This window comes from Embiotoca jacksoni, unplaced genomic scaffold (assembly GCF_022577435.1).
Source record: "Embiotoca jacksoni isolate LCO1_2020_lvr unplaced genomic scaffold, fEmbJac1.0.p SCAF_66, whole genome shotgun sequence".
Classification (NCBI taxonomy): Eukaryota; Metazoa; Chordata; class Actinopteri; family Embiotocidae; genus Embiotoca; species Embiotoca jacksoni.
The window spans coordinates 1050264-1076251 of record NW_027185421.1 but is presented as its reverse complement, the minus strand read 5'-3'; the positions used below and the strand labels follow the sequence as shown (position 1 = coordinate 1076251).

General features: G+C 41.8%; 2 protein-coding genes and 1 long non-coding RNA gene across 4 annotated transcripts; 1 reads left to right on the top strand and 2 right to left on the bottom strand.

The window, feature by feature from the left end:
* Positions 1-160: 160 nt before the first annotated feature.
* Positions 161-1753, top strand: LOC138213998 (uncharacterized). Its single transcript, XR_011179589.1, has 3 exons — positions 161-592; positions 767-1015; positions 1514-1753. It is a non-coding gene; the product is annotated as an uncharacterized lncRNA (long non-coding RNA).
* Positions 1754-2291: 538 nt separating this feature from the next.
* On the bottom strand, positions 2292-3668 carry LOC138214023 (type-4 ice-structuring protein-like). The gene is made up of 3 exons (XM_069175380.1): positions 3596-3668; positions 3176-3326; positions 2292-2634 (listed from the first exon to the last, which is right to left on the bottom strand). Exons 1-3 carry the CDS (start codon positions 3645-3647, stop codon positions 2445-2447), a joined length of 393 nt encoding a protein of 130 aa, XP_069031481.1. The 5' UTR covers positions 3648-3668; the 3' UTR covers positions 2292-2444.
* A 3716-nt stretch (positions 3669-7384) lies between these two features.
* Positions 7385-25629, bottom strand: paqr6 (progestin and adipoQ receptor family member VI). Of its 2 annotated transcripts, none has more exons than XM_069175355.1 (8): positions 25469-25629; positions 15757-16028; positions 14561-14688; positions 13928-14133; positions 12859-12985; positions 12134-12230; positions 11183-11327; positions 7385-9930 (listed from the first exon to the last, which is right to left on the bottom strand). In XM_069175355.1, the coding sequence occupies exons 1-8, from the start codon at positions 25527-25529 to the stop codon at positions 9644-9646; spliced, it is 1323 nt and encodes a 440-aa protein (XP_069031456.1). In that variant the 5' UTR covers positions 25530-25629; the 3' UTR covers positions 7385-9643. The 2 variants fall into 2 exon arrangements, with proteins under 2 accessions (XP_069031456.1, XP_069031457.1); XM_069175356.1 differs by lacking the exon at positions 25469-25629 and adding an exon at positions 23224-23384.
* Positions 25630-25988: the final 359 nt, after the last annotated feature.

Below are 25988 nucleotides of genomic sequence, written 5' to 3'. Positions count from 1 at the left end.
TCATATCTTGTTTTGTTCAAGTAACAGTGGAAAACACTCATTTTTCTAATATTAAAAGTTCAAGAAAAGCAGCAGCGTCTCATTTATAAACGAACATGTTTGACATTTTTGCCTGAAATACGACTGAAACAGTTTATTGACACGTTCATTTTCTTTTAAATGATTTTTTTTCTTGCTTTTAAATCGGTGTGATCTTTTTCACCAAGACGACTAATGACCCACTTAAAATGAAATAAATATATTTCCATTGGAGGCCATAAATTATGAAACGAGAAACTCTCTTTGCACCTCTTCAGATAATGAACTGCAGTGAGAGCTCAATCGAAGAGACACTGAACTGATTGACGCACCTCAGTGGCTGAGTGACGGCTCGTCGCCGGGTGTTTTCTCTCCGTTCCAGCGTGCGCGCACACACACACACACACGCACACGCACACACACACACACACACACACACACACACACATACAGTCTGTCCCGGCAGATAACCCCCGACGACGACCCCTGACCCCTGCTTCCAGCCTCGTCCTTCCTCCAGGAACGCCGAGACCTCCACAGGTTCCCTCCCTGTCTGAAGATGGAGAAAAAACAGGTTGTGTGGACTTTTACGGTTATTAATACAATGCAGAGGCCAAAGAAAATAAATAAATAAAAGAATAAATCAATGAAAGACGGATGCACAGGCGATTTTATGTGAAAAATGAGAGATAAGGACATAATAACAGTGGAACTTCTATTCTTTAACGTGTGTCTTTTGGCTTCCCAGGTGGTTTCTTGACAGGCCGCCAGCCGCTTGCTGTAATCTGTGCGAGCACAAGGAGAAGGCCGGCCGCCCGGCACGGACACTTCTGCTCCGGCCTTCAACCGACACCTCCGAGGCCGCCGGAGGAAGTTGGGTTTAAAACAGGAAGACGTGGGTCACACGTCGGCTTGAGGAGGCCACCTTGAGTCGGGCTGGAGGCTCGGCAGCAGCGCTGAGAGGAGGAGACGCGGATTCACACCGTCAATTTTTTAGGTGTTAAATATATGCATTTTATCCAGATAGATGTGTTTAACTGCTTCTACAAGCTTTAAGATGCTTTGTAAGATTTTAAAATGGTCTCTGCCCGGATGAGGAAGTCCACCGCAGCATGGAAGACTAGTGATTTTGTTGTTTTTGTGCTTAAAACTGACAACAAGTCCCCGTCTCCCTCACTGCTCTGAGACACCAGCTCCGATCCAAACCTGTCAACCGAATCAGGAAAACGTCCAGCTGGGCTCTGATTTCTCTTCGAGTCGCCGCGTGATGAAAAAAAGACAAGTTGAGTCCTTCAACATTCACTGCGTCCACACGGAGACGTCACAGTTTAACATCAAATTTTAGATGCTGGAAATTTGTTTTTAAAGCTGTGCTGCTTGGAATCTAATTTCTTGACAGCATGCAATCCTCCACTGCATAAATAGAAATTGGTTATTTTCAACGAGGTGTTTTTGTCGCCGTCGACCTCAAACGAACCATTTTATTTCGTTTCAGAGGGATTTCTATATTTGAACTGACTGGTGCGGGACATGAGACCCGGCTCTGATCTTCGGGGTCTGTGGTGAGACGACGGCAAAACACAAAGCAGTAAAAACACGACGCAATTTTATTATTGTGGAAACGTGATTTGATCATTTTCAATCAAGTTTATTTTGCAAAATTTCAGTGACAAACGTTTTTAAACTGTGTTCCAGAATAAAAACCAAGAAGCATCTGTCTGTGTTTCTCACGCAGGTTTGTTGTGGACGTGTTTTTGTGTTTGTTTCTGACTGAAGCTGCGAGAAGATCGTAAATCGAATATATTAAAAAAAAAATGCATCTGTTACTTTTTTTTTTTTGCAGCTTGTCGAGGTGATTTTATGTTTTTAATTCTTACTTCTCTGAGGTTTAGAAGTTTTGCCAAAGCAAAGCTGGTTTCATTTCTGCAGTCAGATTGGTTGCAGTTTTTCCCTCTGGTTGTTTATCAGGTTAGATATCGACCTTCGTGTTTAATCTCGTCGGTCTGATTTTATCCGCTCGTTGAGCAGCTTTGACGACCTGCTTCCGAATATCGAACCCTGAATGATGGAAAACCTCGACGACCTCGAAGGTCAGAGGTAAACGATCGTATCGACTTTTACTGTAGGCGGCCGACGCGAGTCAGATTGGGCTTTATTACTTGACCTTTGACCTTTCATGCATGAAGCCGTAAAGTCCTCAGAATGCAAATTAATTATTGTTCATATGAGGCAAAACAACAAAAACAACAAAAAAACAACAACAGGTCAGCCCAAACTTTTCAAACCCCTTTAATGATGAAAATTCAAAAAACATCTCAGATGACTCAGATGCACAGAGGACTCCGACAAACTGACACCAGCGAGGCATTCTGGGAAAGAACTTAGCTCTGACCCGGCCTGCGGCTGGACCGGACCAACGGGGAGCGTTACTGGGAGGGCATCAGGGCTTTGGTCTGGTCCATCACCTGCTGGAAGAACTTCTCCATCATGTCGGTCAGAGGCTTGACCTCGATGTTGCCGATGAGCGGCTGCACCTGCTCCTGCAGCTTGGCGGCCTCGGCCTGGAGCTTCTCCATCAGCGGCTGCAGCTTGGTCTTCCCGTTCGCCATGTAGGTCCTGTGATTGGTGGGAGACGGAGGAAAGAGACAACCTGTCATTCAAAATGAACTGAGAAAAACATGTATATATATGTAGGCTGCACGAGTTTACGCAGGCATTTAGTCGAGGTTATAAGTTATTATAATGAAGGTTTTATCTCAAAAAACAACACGTATGGATCCAAAGGGGGCCGATTATGTGCTACGTGTAATTTTCCATTTTAAATAGGACACATTTGTCAATTATAAAGTCACTTTTCTTTTTTTAAATGGCCTTGTATGTGTGCAGCGTAGACAGTCAAAGGAATGACATACAGTAAAGGTGCGGACGGCCGAGGAATCGAACCGGGAAGCTTATGTGCTCACATGTTAAGTTTTAAAATAAATTAACCGCATGTATTAGCTGGTAAAATTAAAATTCAAAAATATAAAGTGAACTTTGTTAACACATAAAGCCATTTACATTTAGATTTTATGCATTTTTTTTTTCCCTTCAATCTGTCGCCGACAATAAGAGGAGCTCAGATTCCCACATTTAAAAGTGAATAAAGTTGACTTACTGGGCGGTGTTACCCATCTCCATAGTCTTCATCTTCGCCACCATGTCCTGGGTGGTGCTGGTGATGCTGGCGGACATGTCGTTGAACAGCTGGGTGATCTTGTCCACCTCAGCCTGGACTTCACGCTTCACCAGAGACCCGGCCTCAGAGCCTGCGAACGCAACATTTCAAACGTCTTTATTTAACTCCACCACATGGGATGAGAATTATCTTTTTATTTTCAGGCTTTGGTTTCAGTCCAAAACTTACACGGAAAATTTAAATTAAAATTAAGGCAGTTTTTAAGTTGCTGAAAAGATTCCCCTGTTTAATGTGTCACATATTCAGAAGTTTCTATATTTTATGGTCTATAAAATCTATCTTAAATACATTTTATATACCAAATACATTTAGTTATATATCAGTGGAAATGTGTCTCACCATTGGTGATAGCCAGCACAACCACAAGAGCGGCAACGATGGAGAATTTCATGGCTGCAGATGAGCTGGAGATCAACCTGGAGAAAAGTTGAAAGGGTGAACGAGGCGCTGCAGAAGTTACAATAAAAATGGAAAAGAGTCAAAGTTTCTGATAATTTAAAGAGTAAAAGTCTGTTTGTCACACAGAGACGGAGAAACAGCAGCAAGCAGACGTACCTTCACTCCGGTGGGGGTTTCTTGGACCTGATGTCTGTTGGAGAGCGGTGGGCTTTTATAGCTCCCGGAGGACGAGTGAATCACAGCTAATCACAATTTGATCATTTTACGGCGCGAATAGACCTGACAAGACAAGTACAATCAGCGCGCCGGCTGGACCTTGGTGCTCCACAGCTGTCACAAGACGAGACACAAAGTCCACCGAAGACTGAGGTGGAAACGACCCTCCTGAACTCAGTGAGTTGGAAGAAAATGTTTTTAATGTGCTTGAACTTTAGAAAAAGTGTTTAAATCTGACTTTATGCTTTTATTTCACGACATTACAGGGGAACAAGGTTGGAGGTTAAAACCGATGATCATCATTACAATTAAATCATTAATTAAACTACCCAACAGTAATAAAAAAAAATAGTCAAATTTGCCAAACATGTAACAGTAATGCATTTTGTTTTTACATTTTGTGATGAAATATATTTTCTTTGCGTTATTGCCACTTTCTCATCAATTGTCTTCCACGAGTAAAGAATTAAAAAAATAAAAGGTTGAACATAACCACGAAAAAGGAGAAATGAAGGTTTTCCCATCATTTTGGGGAACTCATCACTTATTTTTCATCTTTTCCACGACATAAAAACACACCGTGTACCCCTTCTTTATATTAAAAATTTTGTAATTTCAAGTTAGCCATCTTCTCCAGAGAAGATCAGCTGATGAGACTTAATGAGTTAGTCAACGCTGCTGACAAAGCCTCGAAGCGCTATCAGCCGTTACCCAACAAGAAATCCTGAGATCCTGATAAAACTCCTCAAAGAAAGAAATGGCAGGAGATACTGGCGGTGTTATCGTGTGCTCTAACCGGGACGTTCTGCATGTTACGACTTCTCTTTTCTGTTTTAATCATCTCACGCTCACTGTCTCTGAAAAAAGCTTTAATACATCTATATGACACATTAAGAACATGAGACACTTGGTGAGATGTCTTGAAGAGAGACTGGACGGAGATTCCAGGTCTGAAAAACAAGGCCTTAAAGCTGCAATACCAGCGAGTGCCACTAGAGGTCGTCTCCAAAAAGCCTCCGGCTCCATAGACTCCCATTCAACTTCTCTCATCAAATCCAAAGTGAATAAAATGTGTCCATCAGTTATCTCGGTGTTGTTAGCTAAAGTCACTCCTTCTTATTAGTTTTCTGGAGGTCCATCTGAAAATAATCCCTCATTCATTAGAAAAGAAGATTCAACAAGACCTGGGGGCGTGTCTGTTTGATTGACAGGTTACAGCTATCGGTGGGCGGGACGTAGTATCGTCAGGTTTCCGATCAGATCGGTCAGATCCACCGCTGGCTCCTCAACATGTGACGCGTTCAAATGGAAGTCGTGAGCTCGTGGTTACGACATGGCCGTTCGAGTGATTAAGTTCAAGTGTTAAAGTCCTAAAAACAAAGAACAAAGACAAACTCCACGTGACTAAAATTACAACATATTAATTTAACACCCAACCAAACATGGACTTCCATGACCTCTGACCTTTCTGTGAACTTGTGAACTCGAGGCCTGCAGAACATTTTGAGTTCTGACATCGTGAATACCACAAGAGGTCGCCGTTCGTACGGACTCTTCTCGTGTACGCGGTAAACACGACGACATTTGAACGCAGCAACTAATTATAGGACAGTCCAGGTGGGCGGGGCTTGTTTGAGGAGGCGGAGGAGGGAGCGAACACTGAAATCTTTCCTTTGTGTTTCGACAAACTCGCGCCCTCTTCCTCTCTTTTGCATTGTCACAGCAGTAGGCGAAGGTTGTGTCTCCATGGCAACCAGCATATCTATATATCCTGATATTGTGCGACACCTCTTCAGAGACAATGTGCATAATAAAACAATTACAAAGACATTCTCATGTCTTTAAAAACTCTGTAAAGTGTCTTAAAAGAAAATGTTGCTTGTGTTTCGTGTGTTTTTTGTCTTTCAAAGCACATTTGCGCAGAAAAAAACAAAAAAACAAGGTGTGTTTTTGGTAATAGATGAAGTCAGTGTGCTTTTCAAACTGGAGAAATACAACAAACTGAAGCAGGACTCAAGAGGCAACCAGCAGCGACCTGTTGGTCTGTGAACAGCCGTTATGCTTTCTACTCTCCACGCTGGAGGGGGCGGAGCCACAGCGCATCGTCTTCACAAACCGCCACTGAACATGGACACAAACTACATGAGAATTAAATTGCAGATTTATAAGACAGAAAAACATTTTTTAAATGTTTGTCTTCGGTTTCAGGTTGAATTCCATCACACTGCATGTCTCACTCTGATTATTCTGTAAGTACAACGTATAAAAGTGTACAGTATATTTACTCGGGTATATTTGGAGGTACATGAGTACTTACGCGTGATGCTACTTCATCCTTCCACTCTAATACATTTATCCAACAGCTTCAGTTACTTTTTAATTAGATTTATTTGAAGTAAAGTTACTTTGTAATGAGTTACTTCTTACATGACTGTATTGGTACTTTTACTTGCAGGATCTGAGTACTTGTTGCATCTCTGGCTCCAAAACTTGCTGTTAAACCATTTTTTTCTCTTTTATTCCTGACACACTTTTCTTTAATAAACCCATTAATATATATTTTTGCTTATTTTACGGTTTTGTTTGCGATGACAACAGAGAAACCAGCTCACAGGTCCTTTTCTCTGATGCTCTGTATGTGGTATTTCTGACTCCGACCACTAGAGGGCAGCGTTGCACTCTCAGGAGAGTCTACAGATGTGGGTCAACATCCAATCTTTATTTTACTGCGCTTGCTGTCATTCCTGTTCCACATATCTTTTAAATATTCAACCACTCAGATTATTTGCTTTTCTTTATTTTCTCCACACTTTCATACCTTTTCTCATGTGTTTAATTTCTATCTCATGTTTTCTCTTTATGCATTGTTCTCATTTTTAAACTTAAGTTTCTAGTTCTTATCTCCCTCTATTTTACCGCTTTTGTTGTCATTTGAGCGTTTTAATCCATCTTCTACATTTCTTTTATCTCTATCGTCTTGCGTGCGTTGGTCTCAAAGGGGTTTTTAAATTGTTTAATTTCCTTTTAATTTGTTTTCAATTGTGTTTTGAATTTATTCTCAAATGTATTTTATTTTTCTGGTCTACAACTCTTATTATTGGCCTGTCAATCATCTGTAAAGCACTTTGAACTGCACCAAAATGTACCAAAAAGTGCTATAAAGATAAAGTTTGATTGATTGACTCGAGTGTTTTCAATCCACCACAGTGACACCAGAATAACAGTCCTTGGTGGAGCCCGAGTGGATCCGTGAGCGCCCTCTGCTGGTCTCGTAAATAATGATCTTAATTCTTTCAAAAGGTCATACAGTACAGCTGCTCTTAAATTCAAAGCACTAAAACTCAAATTTAAAACTTTTGTCGTTTCAAGCTAAAAAAAAAAAAAAAAAAAAAGACATTTAAAAAAAAAATCCATTGAAATGTCACAACAGAAAAAAATAAGATAAGAACTATAAAAGCGTTTCCCGCTTATTTGTTCTCACTTTTTTCTCACTGCTGAAAGACTTCCAGACAATTATTACATTTATAAAAGGCTTAATTTATTACACGAGTCTAACAGAGCAAAGTGGCACATTACACATTATACACAGCAAAGAACACATAAGTATTTATACATTTTAAGAGTAGTTTTTTTTTTTTATAACAGAGCATTATATCAAAAGAAATAAAGTCGTATAAAACATTAAAACAAAAAAGGCACCAATAACTTGTTTTTTTTTTGCTCCGACTGAACTCTTGTTGTAACAAATGTTTTCTCTCGTCTTTGCTCCTTATTTCACGTCATCAAACGTCCTCCAGGTTTATTTGAGTAAGTGCTCTGAGGAACTGCCCTCCGAGTCATTTCAAAAGTCAGATTTGATATGTTGGTCGAAATAATGCAAAAGATAATCTGACAGTGACTGACATAAACAAACAAACAAAACAAAAAAACAACAACAGCAGAAGCCGTTCAACGGATGAACAGACTCGAGCTGAGAGACGAAGACCGAAGAGAAAATAACAAACGAAAATCGTCGGTTGCTCGGCAGGATGGAGACAAAACCGAAGCACGCGGACTTTTATACTCTAACCTTGAACACACCTTAAACAACTGCTCTAATACCAAAGTGTGTGTGTGTGTGTGTGTGTGTGTGTGTGTGTTCGTTGTGATTCTCTACATACATTCAGCCTGACATTTTGCCTCCTGCACCACCACCTCATCCCCGTGATATCACCTACATTTCCCCTCTGAGTAAACCTCTCTAGTTAAAACAGTGAGTGTGTGAGTGTGTGTGTGAGTGTGTGCGTGAGTGTGTTAGCAGGTTGTTGGTGGATTAAGGTGAGAGTGTGTGTGTGTCATCAAACGCATTAAAAAAAAAACGTGTTTTTAGTCACGTGTGACATTACAACTAAAATAAAAACCCGCTAAAGAAGAGTTAGTGTCCCGTCTGAGTCGTAACGTACGTCACTGCTCCGATAAGATGTTGTTAGTAGTAAATTATCTTAATTTATGCATCTTATCAAGTCATTTTTGAGCATTATGAGGTGAAACGTTTCTTAAAATCAGTGACAGAAGTCTGAGATCATTTCTGTCCTGTTTCATAATGTAGACAAGGAATATTTTAAATGTTTTAATCATGATTTATCTGCCAAATTGTATTTTATATGAATTTAAAAAAAAAAAAGATTTGTGGGAAAAATGACCGCCAGAACAGGCTAAAAAAACGTATTCAACAAAAAGCAGAAAATACACATTTTTCTGCATCTCAAACAAGAAAATGTTTCACATAATTTCCTGAAAACTGAATAAAAAAAATAAAATTTTCACAATAAACTAATCATGCACTTTAAAAAGGAAAAAAAACCCCGTTTTTCGCTCAATAACGGTCAAAAATAACTCGATCAGACAGGAATTTTAGAGTTTTAGTCACCTCATCTACGGTCTCATCTTCATGTCTATTTAAGCACCTAAAACAAGAAATAAATATCACAATTCTATAAATAGAAAACGTTATTATTTCAGTGGTAAATGTAAACAACAGTCACGTGAGGCAGCGAGAAACCCGACAGGAAGTAAAAGGGTCGTTAAAAAGTCGCTCGTAGGAATACGCACCAAAATACTGTAAAAGTCCCGCGTTCGTACGACTCTCCGTTTTAGATCGTTGGATGATGTGCACATTCTGATTCTGATAAAGCCAAATTACAACCGCTAATTATGAATGATTTATTATTTCGCGCCGCCCCTCCCCCGTTGAGGGCGGATTGCTGGTTCATAACGAGGCCGGCAATCAAGAAGGAGAAGCGAACGCGTCGGTCTGCAAATCAACTCGCCGTCAGCTCGGAGAGGAATCGATGAGGTGGAAGTTTGAGATCTGCATCGGATCACGTGGAGCTGCACGAGACGCCGCGCTGACGCTCGTTTCTGGAATGACGCGAAGGAGATTCTGGCCGAGTGCGTGAGAATGATTAATAATACAAAATAAAATAATAATCCCTGACATTAAAATGTCTCCAGTTGAATCTCTGAGTGAACTGCAGCGCTACAACGAGGCACGTCAGTGTCGTGTTACCGCAGCGAGCTTCCTGCAACCCACAGCCTTTTTTTTTTTTTTTTAAACAACGTAACATCAGAAAAAGGCTTCGGGTAAAAACACGTCTGGGTCGTCAGCTTCTGGGTAAACGCACGGACAAACACTTCGGGTGTGTGACGCTGTCGTGAACAATGTTCCTCTCTGTTGGTGTTGAACTCTGCTGACAGTCAAACAGCGAGGCCGTCGGCGGGAAGCCCCGCCCCTCACTGCTCTTTGCGCTCGCAGGTGGAGGCGTGCGGCGGCGGCGGCTGGTCGGAGCCGCCGCCGCCGCCGCCGCCGGGCTTCCACAGCAGCGGCGCGCTGAAGACGCCGATGATGCCCAGGTTGAGGAGGAGGGTGACGGCGAGCGCCCCGGCGGTCCCCAGGAAGGACGGCGCCGCTCCGTGGGCCAGGAGCCACGCCCGCCGCGACGCCATGTCCGCCATCACGCCCTCCATCTGGAAGTGGGTGCCCACCACGGCGCTGACGTGGAACAGCTGGTGGCTGTGACCTGCGTGGAGGAAGACGGACTTCAGTTGGTGAAGCAGTTGATTGGTTCATTTCTGAAAGTGAAATTCGTCTTCCATCTTGTTTTGTTTTTTTAAATCATCTACGAGACTTATAAAGAGTGAAACAAGCAGTACATTATTTCTGTTTAAAAAACTGACGTGTCAGTCGGACAGTCAAGGTTTCATACGTCACATACCAAAGGAACCAATCAGGTCAATTTAGGGGCGGGGCTTTCCCTATTGTCCAGCTGTGTGCGCTATTTTTGGCGGGAGAAGTGACCATATTTGGACGAGCTGGGGGAGGAGCCAGTGGTGGATCTGACCGATCTGATTGGAAACCTGACGATACGACGTCCCGCCCACCGATAGCTGTAACCTGACTGCACCACAGGCCTGTCAATCAAACAGACACGCCCCCAAAAACAGGTCTTCTTGAATCTTCTTTTCTAATGAATGAGGGATTATTTTCAGATGGACCTCCAGAAAACTAATAAGAAGGAGTGACTTTAGCTAACAACACCGAGATAACTGATGGACACATTTTATTCACTTTGGATTTGATGAGAGAAGTTGAATGGGAGTCTATGGAGCCGGAGGCTTTTTGGAGCCGACCTCTAGTGGAACTCGATGGTATTGCAGCTTGCCTAGTTTTTCAGACCCGGAAGTTACGAACACTGAATAAAGGTATCAAGTCACAGCTCGGCTACTTTTAGTGGGAAAAAAACTTGTAAATCTATGAGAAGTAAAAAGGGAAAAAGAGTTTTATTTGTTTTTTCTCCAGATAATTTAAATTAATTTGAATTATTATGGTATTTGTTGCTATAACTCCTCTTAGTGGACTATTTTTACATCATTCTCAACCATCTCCTCTTTCTTTTTTAAATAACTAACCACAGCAGCTCTTCCTCTGAAGGGGATTTGTACACAATGAAACCTCGTGTGAAACCTCGCCAGAGGCAATAAAAAAAAAAAACAATCCACGGAGCAAAGAAACAGGCAGAGAATTTAAGAGGCTACGAAATCAAAAGCCCGTTTGATACGGAGCCATTATTTCGTATCAATTGTCCCAGCGGTCAGCAGGGAAAACACTCGACAACAGAAAGGACAAAAGGCGGTAAATTTAAAAAGGTGCGGCCCTGGAAATAAATAAAAACCTCGCCGATTCAAGAGCTCGAACTGAACACGGCGTTCAGTAGATAAATCAGCCACTCATTCGCAGCGTTTATTTCTTCAACGCCACGACGGAGGACGTACCGAAGTAGTCGAAGCGGCCCGGGGCAAGCCTCTCCGGGAGGTGGGCCGTGAACAGGAAGCAGGTGAGGAAGGCGAAGAGGAGGTGGTAACAGTGACTGGACAAGGCGTCGCTCGGGCTGCAGCTTCCCCCGCAGCACAGCAGCACCTAAACACAAAAGATTTCAGAATAATACAGATTATCACACTGATGGTTGCAGCGTCTCTGACCTCGTTAAAAGACCAAAAAAACAAAAAACAAAAAAACAAATGACTTGCGTAATGCAGAAAACTAATCATCACACTGATTACGGGGATTAGTTGATGGCAGCGGTACGTTTTTATTAGATTAAGGAGGGAAATCAGCTTCTGGGTTAGTGAGCTTAAAGTCCTGATCAGAAGTATTAAAGCCCGGCACTTCCAATCCTAGCGGCGGCTAGCTGGACCGGTTCGGTTTTAACACATGACACGGACCTATAATCTTAAAAATACATGAGTCCCTGCATATCTTTGTTCACCAAATATCTTTGTCCATTAGATATCTTTGTTCCAACCAGACTGAGGTAGCTAAGCAGTTTTTTTTTTTATTCAGTTGGAGACTAGAGATGCTCTGTTGCTAAGGTGGTTGCTAAGGGTCGGCCTACTTCCTGGAGTCCTAAACATTGCGTACCTTGCAAGAGTCTACCCCGTGTGTTGCCATGGAAACGGAGATCACGCTAACCAAAAAATGTTTTATATTTTGAGTGAATTGCACCACAATATGAACACATTTTATTTAGGTGGCAACTTTGTTGTATAATCGCAATATTATACATAAAATATGTTCGGTCTCATTTGTCTAATTGGTTTCTCTTTATCTACTTTCAGGACTTGTGCAAAAACCTGATTATGTTTTAGGTCGTATTTATGGAGAAATATAACAAAAATGCCACCTTTTGGAGAACCAGTCTGCAGTTAGTTTGACAGCGGACTCACCCTGTAAAACAGAGGGACGGTGTCGAAGATGAACGGGAGGATGAACGCTGCGGTCCGCAGGGCTTTACTCCTCTGAGGGAACTGCAGCTCCAGGAACCTGAGCAGACAAACGGAGGGCAGTAATCACCCACGTTAAGTCTGCAGCCTGCAGAGCAACTAATCTCATCACTGCTGCTACGCAAGCTCCAGAGCCGTTAATCATATTAATCTTTGGCCTTCATGTTTATGTAAACCATCAGCGGCTGCTCGGATTCTTATGAAACGATTTCCACACTTGTTTAACACATTTAAAAAAAAAATTTTTTTTACTGCTTTAAAAAGGACAAAAATTGAGAAATCTACTCAAAGATGCATTTTTAAATGGCACCGACAAGGTTGAATGTTGGCTTCATTTTGCAGGGAGTCCCCCGGGTCACTGCGAAGCTGCAGGAGGTCACAGAGACTCAAAGAACTTCATTAGTCCTGGTTTGAGTCTGAATCCTGTTTCAGGTGTTTGTTTTTTTTTATATTGTAGCAAGAAGGAAAAGCTGAAGAAAATACGAGCAGCTGAATTTATATGAATCAAACGCTTCTGCACGATCATTTTCTGGACGCAACACTTTTTCCTGCTGTCTTAATTAACTTCTCTCTTTTATTTATTTACCTTCACATTTAAATACAAAAAATTTAAAACTGAAATATTCAACTCAGTTTTGTCCCCTGAGACCAGAGGAGCAGCTCCTCACCTGGAGGAGCAGGACAGGCTGGTGCACAACACCGTGTTGCCGATGGCGATGGGAACAAAGTGCTGATGGAGCCACGTGTTCACCCAGCAGTCGGGCATGACGTAGTATCCGTAGCTTATGGCACATCCTGAACATAAACACGCAACGTTAAAATATGTCATTTCTAAAATTGTTAATTTTTGTTCTGCTGCTTCACTTCGAGTCATTTTAATCGGACGTTATTTAATCATGATATAAATTTCTTCCTCGAAAAAGTCGGGAGCAAAAAAGTTAAAAATTATTTAGATTGTCAATTCATCTCCAAACGTTCCTGCTTGTTTTCACCTCAACAAAAACTTACAAACCTAACAATATTTTGTTTTCTTGAGAATAAAACCAATGATTTGAGATTATTTCACACAATTACAGGATAAATGTTTAATCAAATATCAAAACAGTTGCAGATTATTTTTTCTCTTGACTGTCAATTCAACTAATCATTTAAATTTAAATGAAGGGACATTTTAATATACATTTAAAACACAGCAAAGTTAAAGAGAAGGATTAACATATCTTTAAAGTCTGTGTGATGACAGTCTGCTGCAGTGTGTTTCCTGAAACGACCACTGGGAGTCGCCAAAGTGAGAAAAATCTAAACTCTGCTCAAAGATAAGATAAAACTCTTAGTTCGTGCTCGAGAAAAGATAATGCTGCAAAACTGAGATATGATGTAATAAATCCTTGAAAAGCATTAATATCCCAAAAGACATTACATTTACACAACATAATATACACTAATAACATATAATACTAATGATGTGCACCGAAAACTGTCTGAAAGTAGATGCTGACCACCACCACAGATTTGGGACCATCCTATTAAATGTAAAAATGTCTGCTTATCACAGACTAAAATTCATCTTAAATTCTCATGAGCACCCTGATTTGTGTGGTATTAATTAAAAACAGAAGGTGAAACATGCATGTGGCGTGTATGAAGGGCAGCTGTTTTTTTCAGGGACCTCCTTCACCGAATCTCTTCTGACTTTCTGCATCGAACCGCATCGTTTGAAAGTGTTTTGGTCCTCACCGAGGCTGTAGAGGCTGAGAGCTCCGTAGTCGAAGAAGTAGCAGATGTGGCGCGACTCCGGCGACATGGTGCTGAAGGTGTGCGCACAGCTGGAGGTGAAGGGGTAGACGCAGATGAGCAGCATGTAGACCAGCAGCGGCCAGGTGTAGCTGTCGCTCAGGAAGTTCAGGGTGGAGCAGAGGACGCAGAAACGCCACAGGAAGTACCTGCAGAGCAGCGTTTTGATCTCAGTTACAGTTAAAGAGTCGCTTCCTTCACGTTGTGTGTTTTGACTGCTTATCTCAGATCCTGCCTCTGCTTTTTTTTTCTTTTTTTTCCCACCTATCCAACAAAAGCTTTTATTAGTACGTCCTGTCCAGCTGTTTCGTTTTTTTCCTGCAGCTTTGAGAAGAATTTAGGAGATTATATCTTCAACACAAACGTCCTCCAGCTTCCACTGATCCTGACAAACTCCGTCATGTTTCTACAGCTGCTGATCCAAGTCATGAAATTCAAATATAAACATTTATCGCCGCGTGCAAACCTGCAAAAGTGCACTGAAATAATTTGGATTAAACATATTAAATGAAAGCGTGACAGATGAAATCTTGAACTGGGGTTTAAAGCAGACTGTGAAGACGTTTGTGTTCGCACCACGTCGGCAGGAAGTGCGTCCAGATGTTGACGGTCTCGTTGTTCATCTGGAAGCTGCTGAGGACGCAGTCCAGCGCCGAGCTGCGAGGGTGACGGTACCCAGAGATGATGCTGTCCTCCCGGAACACCTGCGGAGTCGGGTTGTATTAGAAGATCTGTCATTAGTTTGTGGACAAACTACGTCACACACCCTTTAAATTATTCACCACGAGAGGCAAAACGTTCACAAATGACGATAAAGTTCAGTGAAAAGTGAACATTAAGATTTTAAATAATTGCATTCAGAAGGAAGATGAAGGTATTTCTTTCTCAGGATATCTTTTAAACCTTACTTCATGCAACATGATTGATTGGTCAAAAATTAAAGTTTTTGTTGTGATTGAAAAATGTTCGATTTTGGAGCAGCTTTTTAAAAAAGAAAAAGATTCTGATGTAATTTGCAGCATTTTATGTGATTTTTTTTTTTTGTGGTAAAATTGGATGAACTGAGAAATTGCAAGTTTAGAAATATTTTTTTAATCTATTTTCTGAATTTAAAAAACTATCAGGGGGTTTAAAGTTGCAAAAAAAACAAACCCTAAGAGATAAAAATGACACAGTTTTACAAAACAAGTCTGTGACTGAAACGCTGCTGTAAATATAAGAACTTTAAATGCTTCGTAAATATGAATTCAACACGTACTGGATTCACTAAAACAAAGTGCAGGATTAAACTGGAGCAGAGGAAGTGTGTCGATTGGGAACATTTCCCATCAACCCCTGTAACTTCCATGTGGTTTGTTTTGATGATGAAGGCTGAAGAGCCTCACTGACTGAAAATGAGGAGGTTGTTTTTTGTAAATAAAATAAGTTTTATTTTGAAAGGCTTACTTTTAGCCACTGAGCCTTCAGGAGTTTTAAATGAGGAAGTTCACTGCAGCAAAGATTGCAGGGAAATTTGCACAATTGCAGGCTCAGAAACTTTTTTTGCAGGAATTTGCATTAATTATTGCAACGGCAAGATCATATTTTCCTGGAGTGACCGCGCACTAAAATACTGCTGACGCATTACTGTAGCAACACACATTTTCTGAGCTACTCATTTGCATCAGGAAGGTCCACCTGCACTCCTTCAACAGGTGCGTCCTAAACCGAGAGTCGCTGCAGGAAGTTGAATATTTCCAGCCGGATGACAGACTGTCTGAAAACCTTCTCACCTTGGGGACCTGGTGGATGTCGAAGAGCTGCGGCAGCTTGATGCTCAGCATGTCTGCGGGCAGTTTAATGGCCCCCCTCCCTCTCTGGCAGACCTCCCTGAGCCTGGCGCGGCCCCCCCGGCAGAGCACCAACCACACCGGGTAGTTAAACACCGGGAGCCGGGCCCCTCGGTCCGGACCGGCCGGCTCCCATCTCAGGCAGCGGCCCCAGCCTTGGCTCCACCCACCTCCGACGCCGCTCCCGGCTCCGACCCCCCGCCACACTGGAAACACTGTACACACACACACACACACACACACACACACACACACACATAAAATTGTAAATAAAACCAGTATTTAATTGAAAATACACCAAAGACGACACATCAAATGTTGAAACCGAGAAATTTTGAATTTGGTTCCTGTAACACATTTAAAAAAAAAAAAAAAAGTTGGGTTTACATCATTTTGACATTTTTCTGATAGATGGTATTGAAGCAATTCGGTCGGTGCCATGGAAGCACCAAAGTTTGGTAACCAGCCACCAAACACATGCTGTGAATATTCAGCTTTCAGAAGCTGCATCAGTGAATTTGAGACATTTTTATGATCGTTTTTCACTGAAAATAGTCGTAGTTTTGTCCTAAAAGTAAAAAGAATTTACAGAAATTTTAAATGTTCTGAATGTGTAATTTTCAATGAAATTAATTCAAAAGCTGTGTGATTAAATTACTTTTACATCATTCAAAAATACCCAGTTTTCTTTTAAGGACACAGAATAAAGTTTGCACTCCTGAACTAAACACCATCCGTCTCACGTCGACGTAATTTCATGACGCACGTTGGATTTGTGGACATTTCGTGTCCGTCTGTAGGACGAATATCGTTCAGTGTTAAAGTCGACATGACGAGAGTCCTCGAGCGCGACATGTTGGTGGAGTGGCGGCGACACCGAGAACAATCTCTCATTGTGGCCGCTCTCGAGATGTCCACCGGAAGAAAGACGGACGTTGGACGAGGAACTGGGACCGAACGCAGTGAAGGCGTTACAAGACTATTATGTGGAGAAAAACATTTGCAAATAGTAAAATAAAGTGTTTTAATGAGAAATGAATTGTTTGATTCCGAGTGATTTTATCAACGTCGCTGTAACATTTGTCCACCAGGGGGCGCTGACAATTTTATCAATTGTAAAAATGACCTACATTCTTAATACAAAGTTATTCATATTACGCATTTTAAGGCACAACTTTGTGTTCATGTTCATGTGTTCATGTTAAAAACAAATATTGGCGATTTTTTTGTTTTATAGACTATAGTACAGAAAAAATATGTGTGGGGTGATTTTAATTCCATTTTTAATTATTTATAATTACATTCCCAGTGAAGGTCACCGTTTCAGTGCACTGATGTGATCAAAACTCCTGTACGGGTAAACAACACACACACACAGTTCTTTATGTCGTTAGCTCACCATAGCTTTGATAAATAAATTATAAATTGTTGGGACACGCCTTGTTTGGCTGTAATTTTATGGTTGTAACAGAAACTGGCCGACAAAACATAATTTCCTTTTAACGTGCATACTTTAAGTATAAAACGGGCCGACTGGATGTTTATCCGCTTTTTCTAACTTTCCAACAAAAGCTCCAATCAGAGGCCCTTTTACCGACCGGTCCGCGTGTTATCGAGAGTTTCGGGCGTCTTCTCCTCAGACCCCGACAGGATGAAACAGATCGCACGTCGCAGCTCCTCTCCGGCAGCGTGGGAGCAACAAGATGCTGACTGCACCCAGCTGCAGGCCCGACCCAACGCTGACAAAGTGAGCTTTGTGGAGAGGGAAGGGACCGAAGGACGACTGTTACACACTGCACGGAGTGGAAATGAGGCAACACACACACACACACACACACACGTGTGACCACAACATGTGTAAATAAAAACAACAACTAAAAGCTCATTTGAATTCAGATCATCAACGTCAATTATTTGAAAAGGTCACTTTTAAATGTGTTTTTTGCAAAATGAATTTGAATTGAATTCTGATTGAATCCAGGTTGAAGGAGACGGACAGGAAACAACACGAGGGAACTAAACGGTTTAATTAAGCAATATTACACCAGAGAATGTGCTTTAACATCATTATTAAATAATGTTGCATATACATAAAGACGGTTTGAATGACCATCTGCCACGTATCTGAATTTTGTTTCGGTGCCCATGAACAGACACAAACCTTCACCAACAGAAGTATTGGTCGTAATAAACAATCTAAATTCCCCTTCAAACACAGCAGAAGCACCGAGAGGATGAAAACAAAGTTCAGGACCGGAGTCGAACCAGCTCCACATGCTGATCGCTCACCAAACAAGAGGCGGCTGAAGAAACCGATGAGTCGTCAAATGAGTCGGTTTCTTTTTCTCTCAGCTCTGAACCAGAGGGAGCAAATAAATGAGAGGAAAAATACTCCGGCCTGAAAACTTCATTTACATCAACACTCGACAGTCACAAGATGTAACGAACTGATATGAGAGCATGAAAAACATCTTCCTCTTCAGCCTTCCCTCCTTTCTGAGGTCATCCTGCTCACTTGGTGGAATATCTGAGTCAGCCGACGAGACCTCGGCTCCATTTGTTCTCCGGAGACGTGTTCACGAGTAGAAAACATGTGGATCCACCCACTAAACATCTGCACCAACATCACCCACTAAACATCTGCACCTCCTTTCACCTCGTTACCTGCCATTGTTGCATCACATCAGAATTTACTCAAACAACACTTCCTTCCTATTTCTTTTGTCTGCTCCTCTCCTGACATCTGAAATTCCTCCGCTAGGCCGTGATGTCGTCATGTGAACTCTCGTCAATGGTGGCCATTATTGGCTGGGGGGCGACAATAAGACGGCTATGCGGAGAGCATGTTGTCCACAATAGACCCAAAGATGGGCGCTGCACTGCGCTGCATGTGCTGCTGCCTCGTCTCCGTCTGTGGGCTCAAGCTATAGAGCATTCCATTGTTCTGCTGGAACATGTCCACACATACACACATACATACACATACACATACATACACACATACATACACATACACACGTGTGTGTCATGCACTTTTTACGATGACAACCTCCCACCTGCAGCCGTTCTACGCTGCAGAAGAGGAACTGAGAGCCGGTTTTTCTGCTTCAGAAAATGAAACCTTTGATAAATGCTTACGAACTGTCTGCGGCACGTCGTCACTGATTCTGAGAAACTGAAATCCACAATGAATTTCTTCTTTATCTTAACTATCTCTTAGAGATACTTTTTTTCTTTAGAGTACCGCCTCAAACACACCATAGACCTTGTAGTATCGAGTAGTTCAATTGAAATTAAAAATCTATTTTGTCCATGCAGCAACAAATCACAACACGATAGGATATTTCAGGGTCCTTAAAACGAGTAATTTACAACATTACAAAGAGGAAAAACTCTAACAGGAAGAAACCTCCAACAGAAGGAAGGAAAAACTCTCTTTAACAGGAAGAAACCTCCAACAGAAGGAAGGAAAAACTCTCTTAACAGGAAGAAACCTCCAACAGGAGGAAGGAAAAACTCTCTTCAACAGAAGAAACCTCCAAAAGAAGGAAGGAAAAACTCTCTTAACAGGAAGAAACCTCCAAGAGAAGGAAGGAAAAACTCTCTTAACAGGAAGAAACCTCCAAGAGAAGGAAGGAAAAACTCTCTTTAACATGAAGAAACCTCCAAGAGAAGGAAGGAAAAACTCTCTTTAACATGAAGAAACCTCCAAGAGAAGGAAGGAAAAACTCTCTTTAACATGAAGAAACCTCCAAGAGAAGGAAGGAAAAACTCTCTTTAACATGAAGAAACCTCCAACAGAAGGAAAAACTCTTTTTTTAACAGAAGAAACCTCCAACAGAAGGAAAAACTCTCTTCAACATGAAGAAACCTCCAACAGAAGGAAAAACTCTCTTTAACAGAAGAAACCTCCAACAGAAGGAAAAACTCTTAACAGAAGAAACCTCCAACAGAAGGAAGGAAAAACTCTCTTCAACATGAAGAAACCTCCAACAGAAGGAAAAACTCTCTTTAACAGAAGAAACCTCCAACAGAAGGAAAAACTCTTTTTAACAGAAGAAACCTCCAACAGAAGGAAAAACTCTCTTTAACAGAAGAAACCTCCAACAGAAGGAAAAACTCTCTTCAACATGAAGAAACCTCCAACAGAAGGAAAAACTCTCTTTAACAGGAAGAAACCTCCAACAGAAGGAAAAACTCTCTTTAACATGAAGAAACCTCCAACAGAAGGAAAAACTCTCTTTAACATGAAGAAACCTCCAACAGAAGGAAAAACTCTCTTTAACATGAAGAAACCTCCAACAGAAGGAATAACTCTCTTTAACATGAAGAAACCTCCAACAGAAGGAATAACTCTCTTTAACAGGAAGAAACCTCCAACAGAAGGAATAACTCTCTTTAACAGGAAGAAACCTCCAACAGAAGGAAAAATTATTTTTTTAACAGAAGAAACCTCCAACAGAAGGAATAACTCTCTTTAACAGGAAGAAACCTCCAACAGAAGGAAAAATTATTTTTTTAACAGAAGAAACCTCCAACAGAAGGAAAAACTCTCTTTAACAGAAGAAACCTCCAACAGAAGGAAAAACTCTCCTTAACAGAAGAAACCTCCAACAGAAGGAAAAACTCTCTTTAACAGGAAGAAACCTCCAACAGAAGGAAAAATTATTTTTTTAACAGAAGAAACCTCCAACAGAAGGAAAAACTCTCTTTAACATGAAGAAACCTCCAACAGAAGGAAAAACTCTCTTTAACAGGAAGAAACCTCCAACAGAAGGAAAAACTCTCTTTAACACAAGAAACCTCCAACAGAAGGAAAAACTCTTTTTAACAGAAGAAACCTCCAACAGAAGGAAAAACTCTTTTTAACAGAAGAAACCTCCAACAGAAGGAAAAACTCTCTTTAACAGAAGAAACCTCCAACAGAAGGAATAACTCTCTTTAACAGGAAGAAACCTCCAACAGAAGGAAGGAAAAACTCTCTTCAACATGAAGAAACCTCCAACAGAAGGAAAAACTCTCTTTAACAGAAGAAACCTCCAACAGAAGGAATAACTCTCTTTAACAGGAAGAAACCGCCAACAGAAGGAAGGAAAAACTCTCTTTAACAGGAAGAAACCTCCAACAGAAGGAAAAACTCTCTTTAACATGAAGAAACCTCCAACAGAAGGAAGGACAAACTCTCTTTAACAGGAAGAAACCTCCAACAGAAGGAAAAACTCTCTTTAACAGAAGAAACCTCCAACAGAAGGAATAACTCTCTTTAACAGAAGAAACCTCCAACAGAAGGAAGGAAAAACTCTCTTTAACAGGAAGAAACCTCCAACAGAAGGTAAAACTCTCTTTAACATGAAGAAACCTCCAACAGAAGGAAAAACTCTTTTTAACAGAAGAAACCTCCAACAGAAGGAAAAACTCTCTTTAACATGAAGAAACCTCCAACAGAAGGTAAAACTCTCTTTAACATGAAGAAACCTCCAACAGAAGGAAAAACTCTCTTTAACATGAAGAAACCTCCAACAGAAGGAAAAACTCTCTTTAACAAAAGAAACCTCCAACAGAAGGAAAAACTCTCTTTAACATGAAGAAACCTCCAACAGAAGGAAAAACTCTCTTTAACATGAAGAAACCTCCAACAGAAGGTAAAACTCTCTTTAACATGAAGAAACCTCCAACAGAAGGAAAAACTCTCTTTAACAAAAGAAACCTCCAACAGAAGGAAAAACTCTCTTTAACAGGAAGAAACCTCCAACAGAAGGTAAAACTCTCTTTAACATGAAGAAACCTCCAACAGAAGGAAAAACTCTCTTTAACAAAAGAAACCTCCAACAGAAGGAAAAACTCTCTTTAACATGAAGAAACCTCCAACAGAAGGAAAAACTCTCTTTAACATGAAGAAACCTCCAACAGAAGGAAAAATTATTTTTTTAACAGAAGAAACCTCCAACAGAAGGAAAAACTCTCTTTAACAGAAGAAACCTCCAACAGAAGGAAAAACTCTCTTTAACAGGAAGAAAAAAACAAGTCATTTGAAGACGTTATTGGGGCATTTCTCACCATTTTATCGACAAAGTTGAATAAACCTTTCCACCTGCATCTTCACTGTTCCCTCTAACACACAAATGAAGGACGAACCCTTCACTTTGCTCTGTCGCAGGCCCGTTTTCATGACTTCTGTATTTTGTGCTTTCATTCTGAAGCTCTGCAGGAATGTTCCTCTGGAGGTATTCCTCCCCGTCGCCTCCTTCCCGTCTACATGTCTACATCTCTGCAGATGGAGGTTACGCAACACGGGCCATGCAGCTCTTACACATCACAACGGATAACCGACTTCTCCCGCAAGACAAAGAAACTCTTCACTGGTGTAGAATTTGTTTTATGGTTTTCTTTAACCGACCGCTTCCTCGAACATCTGGATCGGTTTCATGTTCGAAGTCAAATTAAGGACTCGGGACGACAAAACAAAATAAAACAAACAAAAAAAGGGAACTAGATGTCACACAGAAACCAGTTTTGACTCGATGGCCGTCTGGCGTGAGGTCATAAATGACCACATGAGACATCGGTCTGAGCTGGTGGTGCTGTTACACTTGTTACCCCCCCCTCCCCCCCCTCTCCCCCACATATCAACACAGCTCTCCCTTGTTCACTTCAGGCGCATATATATTCACTCTCTATCGCCTGCAGTGACCAAAACAGAAATGAAATATGACCCGTGTGGCTTTGAACTGAGGCAGGGCAGCCAGCAGACAATCATTATCATTGTTGACGATTAATCAGATGTTCGATTAATCAATTCATCTCTAACATGTCAGAAAATAGCCCACATGTTCAGATCAAAGCACGGGGGAAAAAAACCACACAATTCTTCACATTTGTAAAGCTTAAAGTTGTTGTTTTTTTATGACGAATTCGATTTTTTTTTTTTTAATTAATTTCTTTTTGCTGTTGTTGCTTTTAAAATTCGATTTTTAAAAAAAAAAAAAAATAATTAAAATAAGAAAATAACTATAAATGAGCTCTACAAGGTGGGAGAAATGAAAAGAAAACCTATAAAATTGATAAATAACATGGAAAAACCGAAGCTGGCTGAATTGGCCTGGACTCCACATCTCCAGAGGAACCGTGGAGGAAAACATGCTGGTCACATGCAGCTACTGTCTCGAGCTTTCCATTTTGTCCGATTTTTTTTTCTTTCCGTTTCCTTCAACGTGAAACTCATTGAACTCCAGTTTTCAGAGGAATTCCTGCATAAACACGCTGAAAAAATAAGGTCAACTGGTGAAGACCAACAAGGAGGGAAACTTCAGAATGGGAAAAGGGCGGCGAGGGAAAAAAAACCCCCAAAAAACAACCAAACATCATCTTCACGTCTTTGTGACAAAAACTCCTGGAAATGTTTGGACTCACCGCGACCCTCGGGCATGCGGAGCGCGTGGAGGTGTCCTCTCCGTCCGTCCCCTGTCCGCCGTGCTGTGTGACAGTCCGGGCTGCGAGACTTCTTCCACTTCTCTCCGTGTCTCCGTGTCTAATTGTGGAAGGTTTCCTTTTTACGCACGGCCTCCCCTTTTTCTTTTTCTCTTGTCCCGCGCGGGCCAGTAGGATGCGCTGCTCGGTGCTCACGTGGATCGCGGAAGCAACAACAACACGAGCCATGTGTGTACTCAATGAACGCACGCTCAAAACCGGTTAGTAAGAAATTCAAATAGGCAAGTACTCTTTGTTCTGGTTTTGTAATATCATTTGTGTTTAAAGAGGTTTGGTGATAGGGTGCTGAGGCTCCGCCCCTTTTCTGTCATCCAGAGAAAAAAAAAGATGTTCAACATAAATTAATCACACCTGGTAGGATAATTATAAATTAAAAATGGTTGAGCCACACGCTAGCTGTGCCACATAGAAATGTCAGCATTTATAAAACATTATTTTCAAATTGTCCTTAGTGTGAAATATGGATGTATTAAAGGTCCCATATTTAAATTTTTTATTTTATGTATTTATTTATTTGCTGGCTTGATCTCCTTAAAAAAACAAAACGATTTTTGTTGTTGTTTTTGTTTTTTGTTTTAAAAATCAAGAACCATCTAAATATAATTTTCCTTCTCTGCAGCTCAACCAACAACCGCCTGTTTTATGTCTGTCGTTGATATCAGTGATCCTCTCTTCTGATTGGCTGATACTCTTCTGAGTGACGCGCGCCCTGGCCAATCACAGGTCTTCCTCTTTCTTGTAGCTTGCTAGCTCCACGACAGACTGACCGCGGGGTGTTTTCTTCCACATAAAGGGTTAAACAGCGGACACGAGTTTGTGACATCACAATCTTACAGCTTACTAATTCGAAGTGGAGGACTGACCGACAGGACGGCGTTGGATTTCCAGGAACGATGATGTAATCATGGTCAAAACATCTGTATTACAACCCTCCCGTCTCGTGATGACCTCAGTCACTCCTGACGGAGAAATGCTGGAAGTTACTCCACATGGATTTAGTAGAAGCCTGATGAAACGTCCCAGAAGTGACAGGAAGCCTTTAACTCACTTCTTTTCACGAGATCACTTTATGGACGGGAGCCTGGACGTGGACCTATAGCGGAGACTTATTTGTCTCGGTGTTTTTGGACCAGAGAGGACGTCCAGGACAAACTTCCACTTTGTGTCAACACAACTTTCAGTCCATCGTATTTCTGCAAAGGTCGTGTGGAGTTCATCGGTGATATTTTGATCACAATCAACACAAACCGTGACGACAGCTCCACTTCTTTTTCATATTTAGTCATTTCATTGCCAATAAATCTTAAATTGTAGGATCAAAAATCGCTGCCTATGAATTATATTCTTGATCCAATAAGTCATTGATCGTTTCAAAAAGCGTCTTAAAACATTTAACCTTTAAACAAGTTTGTATTCGGTAGAACAAACTCTGTAATAGAAGTACAAATACTTCAGAGCTGATAAATGATAAAAGTACTGTTATTTTGCACAATTGTTCATAAAGAAAAGCTTCACAATGCCCATAATATCTTTGTTATTGTACTCAGATCTCTGGGAACACCAGCAGGATCCAGGACGCACCGTGCGTATAAATTGCGCCACACGGATGTCCCCCTCCCTCCCCCCCCTCCCTCCCTCCCCTTCAGTTCCCATGAATCGCTTCGACTTAAGAGTAAAAACCTCCAGGGTCTCTTCAGGAAAGAGGAAGTGAGTTTACTGAAACAGTAGAAAGTTCTTAGAAAGAGAAGCGGTCGGTCTTCGCTGCGACGACGGAAAAACTGCAGAGAAAGCAGGTCTGACCTTTCAGCTCCGGCGACCCGCCGCCGCCGCCGGAGGAGGAGGAGAGAGGAGAGAGGAGAGAGACAACTTTTACACTTCCATCCCAAGTCTGCAGCCTGGTCCGGGCCTACGGTACCAACCCCCCCTCCCCCCCTCTCTTCCTTTCCCTCGGCACATTCCTGCAGTAACCAAATCAAAACACTACTGGATCCACCGCTGTCGAAATCCCACCCTCAGGGCCTCGAGACGTGTTTCCATTGGACGTGGCAAAATAAGAAAGAAAGCTGTTTTTTTCACGATCACAGGAGATGGCATCGAAAACCTGCCGCCACGTCTGGAAGATTTTAACGCACGAAAATATGACGCCAAACAGAGAGAAGTTACTTACGTATGAACTCCAGGCAGGCGAGGCATTTCCCCACGGCGAGCACGGACCCCTGCATGGACATCTCTGACTTTTTTGCAGACGCTCGCTGCAAAAAAAAAAACCCAACTTCCGAATGCAGCTACTGGGATTTCTGCATGTTTAAGCCTCTCGTCGTGACCCCCCCCCCCCCCCACCCCGATCCGTCCACTCCAAAGTCCCCACAGCTCACAGAAAGAGGATTTCTTGGGTCAGTGAGGTTTTCCCCAACTCGCTTACCCAGCAAAAAGAGAAAAGAGACGGGCCAGGAGCAGTGCCAGCCGTCTGGTGTTGGGGTGGCACCGGTCCTGCTGCAGGGGATTGGCTGCTCTGGGTGGATGGTCAGTGGTGGGCACTGGGCCGGGGACAGACAGGGGGGACGGGAGGGGACACAAGAGAAAGAAGGGCACAAAGAGACCCAGTTTGAGGGACGGGGGGGGGGGGGGGGTGTCCAGAGTTCACAGGAGTTGAGAGGGTTCAGATCACTCAAAGTGACTGAATCAGA